Source organism: Amblyomma americanum, chromosome 8, assembly GCF_052857255.1.
Source record: "Amblyomma americanum isolate KBUSLIRL-KWMA chromosome 8, ASM5285725v1, whole genome shotgun sequence".
Classification (NCBI taxonomy): Eukaryota; Metazoa; Arthropoda; class Arachnida; order Ixodida; family Ixodidae; genus Amblyomma; species Amblyomma americanum.
Window position 1 is genome coordinate 32311067 of NC_135504.1, and position 19749 is coordinate 32330815.

The 19749-nt window shown below is 44.5% G+C and overlaps 1 protein-coding gene across 1 annotated transcript in view; it reads left to right on the forward strand.

Moving 5' to 3' along the window:
- Positions 1-19749, forward strand: part of LOC144101252 (DNA-dependent protein kinase catalytic subunit-like) — a 137015-nt gene that overhangs the window by 25494 nt on the left and 91772 nt on the right. The window contains exons 21-33 of the mRNA XM_077634339.1: positions 1466-1625; positions 3406-3512; positions 3964-4162; positions 4979-5118; positions 6611-6679; positions 7498-7605; positions 10799-10897; positions 12593-12720; positions 13171-13265; positions 14039-14141; positions 15862-15995; positions 17049-17118; positions 18818-18963. Coding sequence (XP_077490465.1) covers positions 1466-1625; positions 3406-3512; positions 3964-4162; positions 4979-5118; positions 6611-6679; positions 7498-7605; positions 10799-10897; positions 12593-12720; positions 13171-13265; positions 14039-14141; positions 15862-15995; positions 17049-17118; positions 18818-18963 — 1558 coding nt within the window. The remainder of the gene's footprint in view (positions 1-1465; positions 1626-3405; positions 3513-3963; positions 4163-4978; positions 5119-6610; positions 6680-7497; positions 7606-10798; positions 10898-12592; positions 12721-13170; positions 13266-14038; positions 14142-15861; positions 15996-17048; positions 17119-18817; positions 18964-19749) is intronic.

A 19749-nucleotide genomic window follows, 5' to 3' on the forward strand; every position in this document is an offset into this window, starting at 1 on the left:
AGAGACGGAAGTAGCTAGAGGCAAAGAAATGATAGTGCCTCGCAGCTCTGTGTGCGTGACAGTTCTTGAGCACTTCCACATTTCACTGAGCATTCCTTGCAGGGAATAAAGAAGTCCATTGTGTTCTTTCTCATGGCTTTAATTCAGTGCAGACTTCGTAAGAGAGCGATTATCCACTGCCTAGTGCAGAAATGAAAAAATGAACTGACCCGCATTGCATGCGCGATTCTAGTTATGTGTCACAATTGCTATTTCTGTTCCATTTATTCGACTTCACTTGATTCAATTTTTTGCTTAATTTTTGTCCCACCAGCAAGTCATGGCCAGTGGCTTTGCATATCTGTGCCATGTCTTTTGTTGTTCCAATCTGCAAAACAGTACTCAGGTATAATTTGATCGGGGACTGTTCGTGAGCACGCAGCTGTGGTGCCCTTGGCAATGGTGAAACTGTACCAGTATGGCTGCCTGGATGTTCAGAGGGAAGCACATTTCTTTGCGATAAAAGTAGCAAGCAAAATAGCAGTGAAAGAAAAGGATTTGTGACCAGATGTGACCTTTGCTTGGTTCCATACTTAATCCTGAGTGGTGCACACAAAAAAAAAGGGCGAGTTTGTCACGTCCGGTCCTTCTGTAGGCCTGGCATGGAGAAAGTCTCGTTAGCAGCGGCTGTTTTTATTTCGAGCAAAGAGACCACGTGGAAAATGGAAAGAGGCAGTTCGCATCAAAGTAAAGACTTAAATTGGGAGCTAGAGAAAATAATTGAAGTGACTGGATTTAGCTTTTGGAGCAATAGCAAAAACTTGAATTGGATTAAAAATTTCCTTTTTCCCTGTGGTTTATCTCGACATGCCACTACAAAAAGGCACATTGTCTCGCAACAGCAGACAAAACCCTATTCACAAGGTTTTGGAAAGTCGGAGTGAGTGTTCACTAAAATGTTACTGTTTTCCACAGCCATGTGATCAGTGCATCAGTGGTGCACCCGCTTTTGTGTTCATGTTGTTGAACGTGTTCGGGTGTTGCATTGGTTGCTTAACTCGCAGCAGCAGCTCTAAAAACCGAAACTGCGAAAAACTGGTGGGTGTGGGTGCACCCACACCCGCACCCACCGCCAAATTCTATGGACGTCATCCATACCAAGGCCCATGGCGGGCTCCGTATAACAGCTCACGGTGTAAAAAAAGAAAATAAAAAATATGAAAATGTGCTGCATGTTTGGGAGTCTTGCACTATGCCCTATGGTTATCATGGTGTTCGTGTAATCTCAAGCCAGAGGAGAAAGCTGAATATTTAAGGCCTGTGTGTTTCTCAGCAAAAAGCCATTTGGTGCCCCACCGTCTTGCTGTGTTCGTCACACACACCATTCGGTGTGCTCCCTACATGGGGCAGAGCTGTGGAGAGTCCTCTTGTCGTTTTGTGCTGGCTCCTCGTGAGTTGTGCTGTGTCTTACATTTCTGCCTTCCAGATGGCTCTTCAGCAGGGTCTCAGCTTCCTTCCTCTGGCCAAGTCCACTCTGGACACCCTGCAGTGCTGGGAAAAGAGGCTGCCGCCGGACGTGGCGGACGAGTGCCTGCGGAAGGTTCTGCCCAGCCTGTGTCCCTACCTCTCCCTGGGTGCGCGGTCAGGCAAGTAACGGTTCCTTGCATTATGGGCCGAAAAGGCGGGCTGCAATTGATGGCTGGGACTATGAGTCAGTTGTGATCTTTAAAATACCGTCGAAGTATGAGCATTGGTAGAGTGTCACCCCCAGTGTCTGGCAGTTGCAAGTTTGCTCCTCACCTGCGATATATTGTCTTTCCCCTTTGATTCTTTCCTCTTTTGCTGATTATTAAGATGCACTCCTGCATCTAATTTTCACTTAAAATACTCATAATTGTGTAAGCTTTTCTAGGTATCGATGTATGGCTTTTTTTTTTAAGCAATGTTCATTGCCTTGGGGCACAAAAGGGAGTGTGGGAGGTGCTATCAATAGATGGCATCCTCTTCTATTGATTTGTGTTGTTCTAAGCTACTCATCCCAATTGTAATCATTCTCCCAATTCTCATTAATACTTCTTGGAGTTGTGGGATATGGCAAAAGCAATTGTAACACTAGCAATTGTGGGTGTGTGCGTGTGTGTGTGCATGCATGCCCAGCACTTTGGCCATTCAGGATATGAGCTGACTCAACTAAGCAAGGCGCAAACACACAGAGTTGGAAAACTGCAGTTAACCCAGCTTTTTCAAATCGATGGGAAATCACTATAATAAGGAACAGTGTTACTGATGGCATATACACTCAGACCTCATTATAGGGAACACTTAAAAAAATCTCAAAATAGTTCAGTACATCTGAAATTCATAAAATAAATGTTTGTCTGCAACGCACCCATGAGCAGAGCAATTTAGTTAATAAAGGGACTGTAACTCATGCGATGCTTACTAAAGAACGGGGAGACCTTCTCCAAGTTTTAGCTAAGTTTCGAAAGCGCTCACGCCGATTCCAGAGGCCACAAAAAACTGAACGCCAGTTATGTTGCCTTCCCTGCACAGCACCGCAAATGACCAATGGAGCAGGCTCAAGCTAGGGTAGCTTCCCCACATCACAATCATGTCGCATGAAAAATGGCACGTCAGAGTGAAAGCTATTGCCGTTTTCACCACAGTCGTAATGGCCAACTTGAGCTCACAATCGTCCATGCCGCTGCTGCTTCTGGGGCGCTGTTGACAGGTGCAAGTGGTGGAAATGTGTGCTTACCACCAGGCTACCGACCCTTCACAAACGCCCTGGTATCTTTTGTGGTGCAGTTGGACAGTGTGAGATAAAAGTGCGAACTTCAGCTCCACCACCACCTGTCACCTGTGCAGTGCGGAGACGCCTGCCATTTGAGCAGGCAACACTTGGCCCTGGGGAGTTCGACATGCAATTTAACTTCGTTGTAACACTGTTGAAGGGGCCTGGCAATTACTTCGTTGCAGCCATTTCTTCGTTATAGCCCGTGCTGACCGAGCTTCCAAGGGAGATCGTCATTCCTTTGTTATATCCATTATTTCATAATAAACCGTTTCATTATAACAAGGTTCGACTGTATTCGTTGTATGGCCAACCGTATTCGATATATAAAGTCAAAATTGCATGTGTTTATTAAAAATATTTAGGAACACTTCGATATAGCCAATAATCCGTAATATCTGTGTTGTATCAAGGTTTGACTGCATACTCTTCAGACGTTAGACCCCCAACAGAAGTTAAGAGAACACTGAAACCTCGAACCATTCTCATTCCACCATTTTTCTCCCTCTTTCTCTTAAAGTCAACTCACTTCACTTCTGCATATTTAGAAGTGATTATTGTCCAGTAGATTTAAACTTGCACACAGGTTATGTCGTTAACAGGCCAGCATTGCTGCGCTGAACACCACGCAGGCTTGTCCACCACTGACCCTACCGAAGACATCAAACGACCAAGGCCCCGCGGCCCACACAAGATCCCTCTAAAGGTGCTGTACAAGAAGAAAAGAGAACAATCCAAGGTACAGTTATGCAAACACGTCTCAGATTCATAGCCATGTTTGATGGCCAGACTAAATGGGAAGGGTGTTCCTGTCATGCAGGTGCAGGTGTTATCATGAACTTGAGAAAGGTTTCGCTGGCTGATTGTATGGGATGACGGTAGCAACCCTTGTGCATGTGATGTGCAGCCCTTGACAAAAGTAAAAGGACCATGGGGTTTAGAACCTCCTGTCCTCACCTATCCGAAAGTTCAGACTTCCACTAACTCTATGAGAGTCCCACTGCATGGCTCAGAAGCAATCCTCTTGGGATTTGTTTTTTTTTTTTTTTGACAAAGGATGTACATGTTGAGATATGCGGAGGGTGGACTGATAAGACACCACAATGAACATCTCTGAAACTTGCATTTGGTTTGTCATTTTTGATCAGTTAGCTTAATAATTACTTGTGAAACTGTTTTTTGCACCTCAGCTGCAAGAAAGTGAGCTGGAGACACTGCGCTGCAAGATTCTTGACTTTCTGGGAAGCCTCGATGGCGAACGACGCGCTTTTCTCCTGGCCGATTTGGAGAAGGAAACACTGGCGGCTGCATTGTCCTGGGACCCTGAGACACGAGAACACCTTACTTTTGCTGTGCCATTTCCCGATGCCAAGGTTGACATCGCTTTTGGTATGGATGGATGAAAGGAGACCTCACAGTTCTTAGATATAAGCTCATAAAATCAAGCATATTAGCTTCTAGTACCTGTTTAGTCTTTTTATTGTTCATTTTTTTTCTTGCTGACGTGTATTCGGTATGTAGTTGTACGGTGCCCTGAAACTGTTAATATGAGCTCTAGTTTTTAACGTGTGACTTCTCCACTGATGTGCTACAAGTTGATGGAAAAGAAGTACAAAGGAAGATTTTAACGAAAACAGCGTGTTTAAACACTTTGGAGATGGCGATTTCGACTTCAAGAACTGTATTGTACTGCAGGTACTGTTGAGAAGGTATTGTGTATGGGGAAACGTTAATTAACATTGTGGCACTACATTAGCAATATACATGCTTAGGTGGCTAGTGTGGTTTTACAAACTTTGCATCCTGTCTGTCGTGATGTAGTGGGTATGATATATGGTATGCTGAATGCATGCTGTTCCCCTTTTTGTTTTTGTGGTGCTTAAGTCAGCACTTGTAGAGTTTAGTGGTGCTAAAGATTAGGGGCACGCTCAACTTTATTGATAACCAGTACGGTCTCTGAATTATCATTGCATGCAACTGCTAATGAGTAGCAATATGCAATGCACCAGGTCCTAGTTACTAGTGATGCTAAACTGGTCACAGTATGTCAGTTCCATTAAACTTTTCGCTAGTGTATGTATGCTTCGGTATCATAGCATTCCAGATGTATTCTCTCTAATGCTCTCCTATCTTTCGTGTATCGAGCTCTTTGAGTGGGGCTTTCAAGCTAGCCTGATTGTGTGGAATCTACTTGCATGCTTCAAGATGGCTTCCTGCCTCGTGTGGTTGAGCTGGCACGCTTCGCCGGTAACCGTCAGACCAAGGTTGCCGGGTGTGAACTCCTTCATGCCCTCATCCTGTATGCTGTGGGCACCGGCGTTCAGAACACTGAGAGAAGGGCCAAGGTATGCATATGTGGGCTCAATGTTACATCTCCAATGTAGTCAGTGTATTATGCTTATTGGAGAGAATGCCTTTCTTGATTATGTTGCAGGCATATGTACACATGTTTCTATGTTATCCTAGGGTCACGTGATTTTTTGTTGCGTTTCTTTGTTTAATGGTCATGAGTCTTGTCTCGTCATAATCACGGTGCAGCAGCTGGGGCATTGTGGCAACTTACTGTGTAACACTGGAGCTAGTTTGAAAGTGTTGGGTGACTTTCGTGCCATGACGTGCATGACGTGCAAATCAGCACAAAGTTGATTCCAAATGTTCGGATTTACATATTTTCATTCAAAAAGGCATACAATACACATAACCATCATACATGCATGTTTTGATGATTTAATACAGTTTGACTTGCCAAAGCTGCACTTGTGATTGTGAGGCATGCTCTTAAGTGGAGATCATTGGACTGGTTTTCCACTTGTTTTTTTTTTTTAACATAGATATGTTGTGCTTGCGCCTGTGACCTTTCTAAAACAGTCATGACTGTTCTTAGGGTCATCTGAAATAAGGGACAAGAAATTTTTTGGATCTGACAGAGGTCATGGTACAACACACTAGACAGGCAGAAGAGGTGCCATGATGCAGATAGTGCTTTTGGTTTTAGAGCGAGAGCCCTACTCCTCGGGGTACAACTTCCGATTTTGATGTGGATGAGACAATGACCTTCAATGCCTCACAAGATCAAACCGAACTTAACTGCGTGGTGGTATGGCCCAAGCTATGATAGTATGACCACGTGATGGTATGACTATGACCATTGGGTACCTGACCTTGACCCTTGGCATTTGATTTGAGACAGTGGAGACCATGCTTAACAGAGCTTTCGCTCGTATAACTAGGTTCAAGTCACGTTTAACCCCAGGCATTTTTTCATATTGATTAAATGTAATAGTAAATGCACCCTGACCTGTGTACATGTTTTATGCATGAGTTTGTACTCGCAATTAAGCATGTGCAAACGTTGAAATTTACAAATATGAAAATGAAGAAAAAATGCCTCTAAATATCGAATCGAATATCTGGTCAGTGTGAAAAAAAAAATCAGTGGGAGATAAATAGGTAATTATCGTTGTCCTTATTTTTAAAACTAGCATATGGTCCTTGCCACCAAAGTAAACAAGACTAGCCTGACTCATCACCATAAAAAAAAAAAATGATGTGCACAGAAATGTTTGATTACACATCATAGTAGTGTGCAGCTTGTGGTGTGGTCATGCAAAATGAGTAACAAAATGACTGGTGACTTTAGTAATATCCGTATGTTTTATCTTTCACTTTAGCGAAGGCACTCTGATTGTGGCTTTCTTGATAACCTCACAAAAAGCTCTGCTGATTAAAAACGAATTGATTTTTGGTTTCTTTAATAAGGATAGAGTGACTCTGACCTGTGCTGTTTCGCTTAAGGCAGAAGGGAACACCTTTGCTGACTCATTCTGTTTGTTACAGTACCCCATGATCCACCTCTATAAGCACCTGTTCCCTGAGCTGCTTCACCTAGCCTGCGATGCCGACCAGGTGAGTCTCAGTGGTCAGTGTGCTTGGAATTCTCGCCGTGTCTTTGAGCACTGTACTCTTTTTGATTAAGGCTGATAATACTACAGAAATCATTAAATTTGCTTTAACTTGCAGAATGCATACCTTTTGCCTTATGAACAGTGCAACCCAACAACTTTCATTACTCTCATATAAAAGTCAGTGCAGTGTGACAAGTAAATAAGCTGAAAGAACTAACCACTAAGCTTGTTTCGCCATGTTGTAATGTGTGCGTGGAAGGACGGTTCAGCACTGAAAACAACATCAGAATAGCCAAAAGCAAAACCGAAGTGCTTCTTATTAATGCTCATGTAAACATTTCATGAAATGCTTGTGTGTGCATTGTTTGAGCCCGCCAAGAGCAGGGGTGCATTGTGGGTAGCCTTGCATTTTACATGTAGTACTTGGGCACATCCTGTTTGTTTGTTCAAGCAAATGAACAGTAAGAGTGGCTTCTGGGGCGGGGTACAGGTGAAAAAGACAAGTGTCATTATTGTCACAAGAGCCTTGTCACAGCAAAGGCTGAAGCCAGCCAGTAACTAAAAGGTTGACTGCTGCTTTTGCGCGGAATTTCTGAAAGTGTTTCTTTCACAGCACTTAATAGTGGTAGCTTGTTTGCGAACCCCTCCTTATCCATGATAGCCGTAGTTGTAATCCAGTAATGGTGTCTGGCCTACTGGCTTTGCTACTTGGTTTCTCTTTTGTACTGTCCTCAGAAAGTAAGGTCTGAGTAAACATTGGAAGCAAGTCATTGACATGGTATTTTGTCTTGTTATTACCTTCCTTTCATCATCATTCAGGTCACACAAAATTTGTTCCGGCCGTTGACGCTGCAGCTGATGCACTGGTTCAGTAGCACGTCGACACGAGGAAGCCAAGAAAGCGCGACCATTGTTGAGTGTCTTTGGGTGAGTGCTTTCTCCACCAGGCGTGGAATTTTGTGTGTTTATATTGTGGCAGTTGGGTCCTTTTAGGGAAAACTAAATGTTGAGCTGGTTGGCACAGAGTTGTTCTGTTGTGGGAGGCATAGCACAAAACCACTAATACCTGTGCTACACGGGCATCTGAGTCGATTGGCATTCGAGACTTGGAATGACATTTGGACTCCTCGGACTCCCGCGGTGCTACACGACGCTTCCCAAGCGCATTTGAAATTTCCTCAGCTCGTTTTCAGTGTACGATGACGACGGCTGCGGTGGTCACACTAGTGCGACAATGACACTGTCACGGTCAACAGCAGCATATGTGATTGTAGTGGGACAACTTTTTGAGGCCAACGACACCGACGAATCCGAACGGCGGGCGGTCAGCCTTCATGTCCTCGGCAGGCCGGCGGCTGAGCGAAAACACGCTGATGAGGCGACGGTGTGAATATATTCGCCCTTCTACCTTATACATATTGTGAACAAGCGAAACTGATGGGTATATTTCACATGTGCACACTCAAACACTCACCAGCTATAAGCGCTTGCCAAATTAATTTTAATCGATGGCGACTCCCTTCTCTTCCGGGACGACTAGGCCTAGTGAGTCCGCACGGTTATGTCTGTGAATTCGGCGGTTGTCAAGAGCGAGTTCACAAGTTTTAACGAATGCAAATGATAAATGAGTGTAGTTTTGACAACAGCGACCAGAAATCAACTATTGCTCACATCGCAGGGCACGCATACAATGAACGGGAAGCACCGGTGTGACCTAGACCCCCGAGCACTACGGTCAGCAGCAGTCGTCGCCGTTGCTATTTTGTAGATAACAAGTTATGCCGTTTCAATTACCGCGAGTGGTCACCAATCATACTTCTGAATAAAGCAGTTTAAAATAAACTACTGATCGTGTCGGAGGAAGTCGGGACAATTAGCGACAAGCGCCGGTCGTAGGCGATGTCAGCAGCCCGGCTGTCAAGTGTTTCTCAGGCGAGCGATTGTATCGGCGCTTCCTCCCACAGATTGTTGCACTGCGTTAACAAGCACGGGTGAAACCGGTACAAAATAGATGAGCTTATTTAATAGAACTAAAGCGCAGAATGCGTTTTATGCCATGAAAACGAGCGCTAGCTGTTCGTAGGCAGCGATGTAAACAACAGTATGAGTGCAGCCGTCCTCATCGACGCACTGCTGGAGAAATTTCATGCTCATGCGGTAAATGTTCATTGGTGTACTATTACCTTCAAGTACTTACGTAGACATAACACGAGCTATTTGCTAAGCAAGGAGCAGGAAAAAGCGAGCAGCGGGTATCAAAATGAGCAGCCATAGAGCCAAAAGCAGACGCGCGGCTGTGGGCGGGGCGAAGCGATGGCGGCGGCAACGCCTATTGGCCGGTTCGGGCTGTGTTCGCGTTTCGAAGGCATTCCAAAATCTGGAATATCTCCGCGGAGCTCTGTTGTCTCGAATGGCATCTGAACCGAATGCTGTCGAAAGATTTCGTGTAGCAGCGTAAGTTCGGCAGTCGAGCCAAATGACATTCGGTTGGAAGGCATTCGAAGCGCCCGTGTAGCACGGGTATAAGGCTAAGGAAAGGACGCACAGGGCATAATGCTGACTGTGAATTTCATAAATAAAAAATAGCGCAAAAGGAACACAAAGGACGGAAAGAATGACGCAGACAAGCGCTGTATAGTTCTTTCCGGGCTTCATGTTCCTTTTGCGCTATTTTTTCAGCATGAACCTGCACCAACACGCCCAACTTTAGGCACTGCTCGGAATTTAATTTCTGTCATCACGACAAGGTGCACCTTGCCAGCTCAGCAGGTAGTCGCGTGACTGTGATGCTCTTGATGATGTACACATGAACGGTGATAAAACCAGTATAATAATAATAATAATTGGTTTTCTGGGGAAAGGAAATGGCGCAGTATCTGTCTCATATATCGTTGGACACCTGAACCGCGCCGTAAGGGAAGGGATGAGGGTGGGAGTGAAAGAAGAAAGAGAAATAGGTGCCGTAGTGGAGGGCTCCGGCATAATTTCGACCACCTGGGGATCTTTAACGTGCACTGACATCGCACAGCACACGGGCGGCTTAGCGTTTTTCCTCCACAAACCAGTATGCACAAATACACTAAAAAAGTGTTTTGCGATTGTGTACTTTGAATCCCTGAACAAAGGGAACTCCTTCGTCGTGTTTCTTCTTGCTGTCTTTGTTAGCATTTCATTGCTCTCATTAGTGTACTATGAAATGCGAGGTGAGATCGAAGGTGGATCATGGTTTCACAGCATTGTATGAAAGGCTTGTGAAAAAATTTGCTGCTGGGCCAAAGCTTGCAGAGGAGACAAATTCTTGCAACAAGAGCTGCAGTCTTGCTGCCCTGCCACAGGTTTAATGCTGAAACGGTATGACAAAACAGCGCTGACAGACGGGACAGAAGAGTTAGTTTATGGGGGTTTAACGTCCCAAAGCGACTCAGGCTATGAGAGACGCCGTAGTGAAAGGCTCCGGAAATTTCGACCACCTGGGGTTCTTTAACGTGTACTGACATCGCACAGCACATGGGCCTCTAGAATTTCGCCTCCATCGAAATTCGACCACCGCAGAAGAAGAAGAGACAGACATGTGCACTGACATGCATTTGTCTGTCAGCGCATGTCTCTGTCTCTTCTTCTGTCCCCTCCGTCAGCGCTGTTTCGTCATACCGTTCAACATGAACCAATCAGCCCGACTCAGCCCTCTTCTTGGTTTAATGCTTCCTGCTTATTTAGGGAAGGCAGCAGTTGGGTGCGGAGTTAAAGCAGCCTTTTCTTTTTGCTTCGTAAAAATTGTGTTCTCCTTAACTGGCTGTATTGAAAAAGTTGAATGCCAGTGCAGAGCTATCAACATGTGATTGCAAGGTGCATCGTTAGTTAATCCTATGTAATCACTTTCCTCTGCAGTTTTGGGAGGATTTCGTAATGCTGTGTGTGTATTTCGCGCAAATTGTGAAGTGCTTGAATACTAAATACACATCAGCACATCGTTTTGTATCAGATTACTGATGTGTTAAACTAATTTTCACCCGCATTGGTCCAACAAATGATTCAATGGTAGCTTTTCTTTTTTATTCTGGTACACGTCAGAACTGGACTGAGTACGTGCAGGTGTTCCGTGACAACATTTTCTGTGCAGGACACAGTGACGCAACCACAGGAGACAACAGTGCGGGACTTTGCTGCTCAATGCCTGAAAGAATTTGTGGCATGGAGCATAAAGCAGTCATCTCCAAAGGCAAGCATTTTAAGCACTCCCATGAACGCCCACAGTAGTTAGTGTCACTAGGGTTAACGTTGATTTTGTTTACAGTTGTCACATAGCTTCCATCCTCACCATTGGATGACGTTCCACGTCACATTTGTGGTAATACAGGACGTACTACGTCTGCCGCTATGGATGAGGCTGGAGCTGATGATCACTCAGTTTATGATATATGCAACGTAAATGCACCCAGAAACAGAAGACTGGACAGCCGTCGCCATTGCTCAGTTTGTAGATCACTGGACGCGAAATTCAGAGGCCGTGGGTTCAGATTCCACCAACGGTACATGATTTTTTTTTTGCTTTCTAATCAATTATCATTAAGCGATAAATTAATTTCACTATTGATCTCCCATTGATCAACGCCACAGATTAGCAAGAATTAGAAGCATTCCAATATACTTCTAGGTTTCGGTGGCTGTTAGCTTCTTTCATATGTATTTCAAACCAGGCGCCTCATTTCCCTTTCTTTGTCTGCACTATATCAGTTGTTGGTGATGGCATGGCTCTGAGGATGCTCTCTGGCTCATCATCACCACATCATCATCACATTATCACCATCATCAGCCTGACTATGTCTACTGTAGAACAAAGGCCTCTCCCATATCTCTCCAATAACGACAATTAAGAGCAACAGTTGGAGACACCACATATATACGTCTCGCACGCCACAGATATGTAAGCACCACATATAGCTCAGCTCCCTCAATTTCCGATGGCCACTTTCGCTTGAAGTCTACGCAACCTCAATGAGTATGAGAAAGCTTGAATGCAGTCTTTTCTTCATGTAATGGCGTTGTGTGTTTGAAAGATACATCATTTTGAAAATGCTTATTGTGCCTTTCAACCTTTTTTATGTGCCAGAAGTATTCGAAATATTCGCTTCGAAGCTATTCGTAGAAAATTGCTATTCACTTTGAACCAAAATACCACTATTCGCACATGCCTACTTTTTGGTTTTGGGCGCGCTTCTGTTAAGACGAACTAATTTTCATCGTTTCTTCAAGTTCGTCTTAATGGAAGTCTGCTGTACTTTTTGTCCTTTGCTGGTAAATATTAAGGTTTAGTGGCTAACAGTGTTTTTTTTTTTAGGTTTTATGAGAGTTTAACGTCCCAAAGCAACTCAGGCTATGAGGAACGCTGTAGTGAAGGGCTCCGGAAATTTCGACCACCTGGCTAACAATGTGTCTTCATCAATGTCACTTCTGCTATTCATCATCAAAACTTGCGTTATGCCCCAGATTGCAATTAACATGTAATTGACTGCGTAAAGGATTTTAGTGCTGACATCTGTCAAGCATATGCTGAAAGCTGAACTGCTTATTTTTGGCACTGCTCAACAGATGGCATAGGATTTACATAGCGGTGAACCAATAGGCAAGCTTGAGATGTTGGGACCTTTTGCCATACTGAGAATCTACAGGGTGGAGGCGACGAATGCATTTCTGTGTTGAAATCATTAGTAGTATTCTAAAAAGGCTTTAGCGGGATATAAACCTACACCCGAAACTTGAAATCCGAACCATACACTACTTGGCTACGGCACCGCCATTGTGTTTCACATCACGGTTGTAGAATGCACTCAGCACCGATCCTGGGCAGCTACCACAGCTTCCGAAGATAACTGACAGGAGTTGCCTTGGCATCGTGGCATTGTCATTCTCACAGGAGCTGGAGAAGAGCCCAACGAATGTGAAGTCTGTGCTGAGGCGCCTGTGCAGTTACTGCCGCCACCCGAGTGCATCTAAGCGCCTTGGGGCAGCCCTCGTTTTCAACAACATCTACGTCTTGCTCAGGTAAATGAGTCGATCTCTTGCCTCTCATACATTTTTTTTTTATTATATGTTGTCATTACATGATCTCGGAAGTTTCGCGATTTTTTGCTGTAAGAGCAAAATATTACCATGAAGTTTACGTGCTCCATGGCTTCATACTCTTGTGATCGATCAGAGAAGGCTTCATACTCTTGTGATCGATCAGAGAATGGCAGAGACAGAGGGAAAGGTGGAAGAAAAATGCTGGTGGAAGGGCATCATCTTGGATATTCTACAGGCTCGGGTGAACGGTAGTTTTTGGTTAGCTTTGCAAATTATTGTTAGTGTATATAGTTAGCTATCAGCTCAAAGTATGTGGCATTGCCGAAGAAAATAAGTTTGCCTGAATTTTTTTGTGTGTGCACTACAGCTAGGGCTGTTTGAATGCCTGGCTTTGTATGAAACATCACCTCAGAGTGTTGCTTATTGCAGGGAGGAGGAGTCCTTGGTGGACGCGTTCATTCTGGAGACCTTGGTCTATTTTGTCGACAGCTTGAAGCTTGCTCATGTAGACGAGAAAACCATCGGTGAGTTATGACTCACACAGCTGTGCAATGCTTTCAGTCCTTTTCTTTTTTCTTGTCTTAAAATGAAGTATAGCCGACCTTGGGAAGTCAAAACAAGGGTTCTAAATCATTTTAATCATGGGGAAACCCGTTTGCTTTCAGAAAGCTGCTTGGGATGCCCATGTACTTGTCTTCCATCTCGTCCTGCCCAACAGGCATGCAAGAAAGACCACGAAGATGCACGACTCCTAAAAAAAAATTCCCAGTTCAGATAATAATGAGAGGCTATATACAATTACAGTTTGACTAGTCAAAATAAAGTGGGTGAAGAGAAAGCGGGCCGGTTAAGGCATGCATGGATTTAGCTCTTTGTGGAACCCAAAAGGCACCCCAAGGAGCCGAAGGCTTCTCCAGATCCCAGTTTGAGAACTCGTCAGTCAAAACATTGCTTCATATATGGGCACAGAATATATAGTATGCTGCCTCATTCCATCAAAGATGCACTTGGGGGAGAATCGTTGAGCCCTTGTTTTGAATGATCTGAAACACTCGCAGGTTAGTCTAAACTGCTTAGAGTTTGCATGTCTGTATAAACTGTTAGCTGTACAGCGTACGTACCTATTACTAACAGTATTGTGTGCGAGAGGAGCAAAGCTGGAAATACTGGAACGTGCAAACTTGAAGCCTGTGGAGCTGTTGTGTTTTTCTTTTTTTGTCGTGAACCTGTTGTCCTATTAGGGGCATAAAGCTGATGCCTTGACCACACTGACTGTGCCCTCTTGGTCGTCTTCCAGGCTCAAGGGAGCTTTGTTGCCGCGCATTGGACAACATTCTGCGCATAGTCAGTGTCAAGAGTGATCTGCTGAGTGTCGCGAAAAGCAAGCGACGATGGCCGTTGTGAGTGAGCATTTTGTCTTGAAGCAGGATGTCTTGATCTGGTGGCACAATAGTGACCTTTGTGTGGTGTTCTTTACTGCGACAGCAGTTAAGGGCGCGCTCCCTGTTTCTGCGGCATTGGCATTTGCTTGGCGATGTAACCCGAAGAAGTGCAAAGAGAAAGGGGAGCGGCGCTGCCATGAGTGTTGTGTCACGGATCTGTGGTGCCCTCTGTGCTCAGCGGTGTGAGCTAGTGCTTGTGCCATGTTCTTTGCATCAAGGATTTATGGCGCCTTCTGTGCTTAGTAGTACGAGCTACTAGCTTCGTTCACATCTCTGTGCAGAGAGGGCAGCACTTCACCACATACAGGTGTCGCAGCATACCTGGCTACAGCGGCAAGGTAACTCTGGGCGAGCTTTTTTTTTGTCATCAATTTGGCAACTATTTTTTTTATGGTGCGCTAGTACTGGATGCCTGGATGACAAGAGAGGGTGACTTGTGGCAGGTCACGGGTGGTAGAGAGGGGAGAGGGAAATCACCCTTTTCTTTTCACTCACTAGCACTAGGTGGGTCACTAGTGGAAAAGCAGTTATGGGGCTCAGTGGTTAGGGCGCTCGGCTAGTGAGCCAGAGTTCCGGGTTCGAAAGGGGCCCTGTTTCAATGGAAGCAAAATACAACACAAAGGCGCCCTTATGCTATGCATGCCATGTGAGTGCACATTAAAGATCCCCAGGCGGTTGAAGTTATTCCCGAGACCTCCACTATGGCACCTCTTTCTCTCTTTCTTCTCTCACTCCCACCTTCCTCCCTTCCCTTATGGCATGGCTTGGGTGTCCACCGAGATGGGAAACAATTACTGCTTTGCTTTCCTCAACAACCAATTTCAGTTTGTGTCCTGGTGAAGGAGGAAAACCGGTTTTGGGGCAGCTGCTTGCAGACATGTGGGAAGGAGGAAACCCATATATACCAGCTGCAGTCAGGTGAAATGGAGAGTAGCACACCTCCTGCAGCCTAGTGGAAAGGTGGCGAACTGGTTTTGCAGCAGCTGAAACCAAGGGAAAGGGCAGAAACCACACCACACCAGCTGCTGCTTACATTGTCTGTAAAACTGTCATAAGTAACCTACGCAAAGGGTTCATACGTATTGTGCTAGTGCTCCTGTCGCATTTAGTTTAGTGAAGTAAATCGAGGGTAAATTTTTTCTTTCTTTTTCTCCCTGCCGTCAGCTGAACTATCTTGTTTAAAATGACACCATATCTTGAATAGCATGTATCGTAGGTTCTAAATCAAATTCTACCCTTCAATATGGTGGTTTTTTCTGGGTTCTCGCATGTATTTTTCTAAATTTTGTCATGTGTAATGTTGAACGTGAGGGGGACTTGATGTTCAGAACATTGATATGGCTGAAGGATGTTCCTAAAATGTCTGGCTAGGCTACCGAAGTAATCGTTGGATCCACCAGCTGTACAAATGAAGTAGTAGCTGCGATGACAGCAGCTTTTGGATGAAATTGGTGAAAAATTCAGCGTAATAATTTAACGAAACAAGTGTGCGGTCAATTGGCTGTCAACAATTGTATAATGTTCTTGTGTTATTGGTGCACATCAAAACATTTCACACAGGATCCTTCTCTTTCAGTTAATGCAGTTTGTTAAATTTTCGTTTAGTCAACCCACTGTGGTGGACAGTGTTCCTCGCATGTTTAGTGGACTTTCGTTCCACTTTTTCTGTCTCTCACAGTGGCAATGGTGAAAGCAGGACAGTGACCCTGTCGTTGGCCGTGGAGTGGCTGCTTTTTCAGACGAGCTGCCCACAGTCTGACAGCCGCCGCAAGTGTATGGAACTTGTCTGGACCCTTGTTCCGAGGCTTCCAGGTGACATGCACCTTCTTTGAAGCTGCGGTTTAGTTAAGAATCCGACGAAAGCTTGTATTGTTGGGTGTTGGATTCCTGTCGGGAAGAAGGAAAGATACCAGCCAAGATTTAGAAAGGGTTTGCTTCCCAGCATTCATTAAACTGTCATTCAGTAAACTGAGCCTTGTTAAATGAACGAGGATTTTGAACAAGGCCTCTGTAGGGAAATTGAAATGTTGCAATCAATGTCCAGCTTGGTCTATGCCCTTCCTTTTTCTTGATGGGAAATTTCGATCAGATTGGCAGTCAGGTTCCTGTGCAATTGTTTCATTGGAAAAGACAAACTTTGCACAGCTTTTGTTGAAAGCAGTGCCATATGATTCGAAGACAGAACTGGAGTAGAATGCATATTCGGCAGTGCATTTACTAAATATATGTGTAGGATTCAGTTCTTTGTGCTACCAACATTAGTAACTGCATATCTAAGTTTGGTCATTAGAGGCAAAACAAAACTGACTTTGTTTCTTTTTAAAGCTGCTTGGACAACTAAGTTTGTTCAGGAAGAATGCGCTGCAGGTGGTGTTGTATTTTAGGGTTATTTTAGGCCAGTGTTGTATTAAAGTTCCAGTTTTACAGCCAAGCCTGCCTGCTCTTCATCATATCTTCTCCATTTCATAAAGCCTTTGTGTCGTTCATGCTTTGCTGGCTTCAAGAAACAAAAATAAGAAATGGCACAGCAGTCTTGAACGAGAGTTAAATTTCGTAATGCATTCTGTGAAATATTTTTGAACTCCTTAGCTGTAAGGTTGAAGGATTGTTTGTTTGTTCCTCTTTCTTTTTTTTTAAGCGTTTCATGTTCAATAGTCACTTTTTCATTCTTTTGTGCCATTCCTTCTCAATGCATGGAGAACAGAAGCCTTCAAGAATGACGGAGTCATTTTTTTTTTACTTTTATGCTGAGCAGATTTGGTCACTATTGGCAAGACAGGTTGCCTTCTGAATTTTGAGCACTTAGTCTATATACTATGATTAGAAGAAAATGCTGTTTTTTTCCGTTTACTTACCAATGTGCAGGGTCTCCAACTCACAGCAGCTACATGGCACAACTGCTTAAGGCCAACAGCAGTTCCTTTTTTATTGCGAGGTATGCTTCATCATTTCTCTGTCCTTGTTCATCTTTTATTAGCTCATTTTTGTGTCTGAGTGGAAATTTTTTTTTGTCATTAAATGAAAGATGGTCTTGTGTTTTGCATGGAAACACTACTTGGTCATTCTTTATGCATTGGTTTTCTAGTAGTCTGTACTCGTGCCAGCAGCTTAGATCGAAATACCTAAAACATTCACCCGCAATTTTTATTGTTTACAATTTCACCTGCGTGTGTAGTGTGTCCTAAGGGGTTGCTCTTTCTGATTTATTATTGCGATTATGTTTAAAAGCTGCTGTATTCATATTGTTTGGAGCAGGGGTTCTCAAACTGCATTCTGCGGAACCCAGGGGTTTTTTGGACTGCTTTTGTGTATTCCGCAAGCACCCCTCACTGGCCTGTCCCCCCTTTCTGGTACACTTCTTGCAGGCACGTGTTGACCAGACACAGTATCTGGCTTGTTGAAACTCATTTCAGAGCATTCGTTCTTCTTCGCTTGTTGCTCAGTGTTGCGCCGTTGCTGTCGGCGCCATCTGCAACACGGACATTGGCAGCAGGCCATGATGCCTATGTTTTAATGGGAGTACCAGTGGCAGTGGCTTGCGTGGCAAACTTGGCAGTATGCCAAGATACTGCTGAGCCTGGCTGTGCGGTGTATATGTATGTTTAGAATGCAAGGGAGATGTCGTGGGCCACAGCACCAAGCTGGCTGAGCCAAGCTAAGACAGAAAAAAGCATGTGTGTCTCATGGGGGGTTTTTCCGGGTGACTTCAGGGGGGGTAGCTTCCGGGGGGGTAGTTTCAGGGCAAAGTTTTGCTACCGGCAAGCCCATTTGCGCTGAAAAACCAGTATCTGCCGAAACAATAGTAAATGTCACGCTGCCGCTGGAGTGAAGAGCGACAGATGGCCAGTGAAAGCCAGGTGAGCCATCATATGATTCTATGCACAGCCCAGCTGGCCAAGTGCACGAATATGGTGGAACGTTTGCCTTGTGACTAGTTTTCCCTGTTCCCTTTTTGGAGTTAGAGGTCTGAGCACGAATGAGGTACGAGCATTGAATAAAGAACTGATTGCCTTTGCCTTGATGGCCGGCTGGCCTTTGCCCTGCAGTGAGCATAGTCAAGCTGATGATGATGATGACTTATCATGCACTGTGACCATTAGCTTATCACGGTGATGAGGATGACGGTGGATTTTAATGACGCAAGGCAGTTTTGTCAACTCAAATCAGCGGTGGGTACCCGGCGGCACTGAGGATTGAACTCTGCATCTCCCATATGCGAACTGAATGCTGAAACCACCAGGCCACTGCTGCAGTTCATTACCTTATTATGGCATATACCCACTCGGGTAGCATGGCCACGACTTGTGCAGAGCCGGGCTAATTAAAACAAGAGACATCTGTTCTGCAGTGCACATGACTTGGTTGATGATAGTGGTGATGACGCTGGGCAGAGTTTTCTTGCTGTAGTACTTTAGCATTGTCAAATCTATCTTGAAAGTCACACAATTGCTTCTTCTTTGAAATCTAAAGTCTGACGAAAACTCGTCTGGTTGGGTAGAAGATTCATGTATGAAGAAAAAGGAACGCCGACCAAAAGGTTGTTGTTTAAAACGAAGACAATTCGGCTTCCATACGGAAGCCTTGATTCTTCTTTTTGTTTGCTTTCATACTTGTTTACTGCTTGATTTCTCTAGGTTTGAGGAAGGTCTTTCTGCTACAACTGGCACATGGAGCAACCTGACCGGCATCCGCAAGTTCTGTGACCAGCTTCTCGGCCTTCTTGAGTGCTACACTTGGATCCTTGAGCAGCGACTGTTGGAACCAAAGTTGTTGTTTGAAGGTGAGTACAGTGGTAGATCGATGGTCCTTTATGAAGCTGTAGTTAACGAGGAAGTGTTCAAGACTGAGATTACAGATCTGGTTGTTAATTTTGCCAAACAAGCTTCGTTTTCATAGGGTTAATGCAGTGTTCCTGGGTTTCTCCAAGGCTTCGCATGCCAGGGTTTTGTGAAATGACACACTACTGATTCTAGCGCATTGAAAATATCATTGCACTAACAATGGCTGGCACGGTGCTGAAGCCCTTCCATAGATTATTTACTTCATTGGGGCCTGAAGTCGTCTGTGATTGATCTCCTGACGATGAGAAATTGGATAGAAAATTTTCGTCTTACAAGTTTGGCTTCCTGGCTCACATTATATTGGAGCGGTGTGTGCCTGGCTGGAAATTGTATTGGTTGCAGTTGTAATTGAGATGTCGTGATTGGCTTGTTGCTTTTAATGAGTTGCTGGACAGAGCTAAAGTGTATTATTACAACTGTATTTAAGTTGTCCTGCTAAAATGCACTTTCACGGGCTGTTTTGCTGTGAGAACAGTACCAGTGTCGTTCTGCCAAAACATTGACACCGTTATGTGAGGACGAACCTTTGAACGTACGAGGGAGTAAGGAGGCAACAAGGAGCGCCATTGAGTCCAGTTTATGAGTAAGGGGGCTGTCACAAGAACGAGAGGTGTAGTTTGTGTAGAGAGAAAGAAAAATAGTGCTCTCTGCCTTTGCCCCCCATAGTCAGAAGAAGAGAAGTGAATTTCTCCTCTGCATTGGCAGTGAACGCACATGTATGCTGT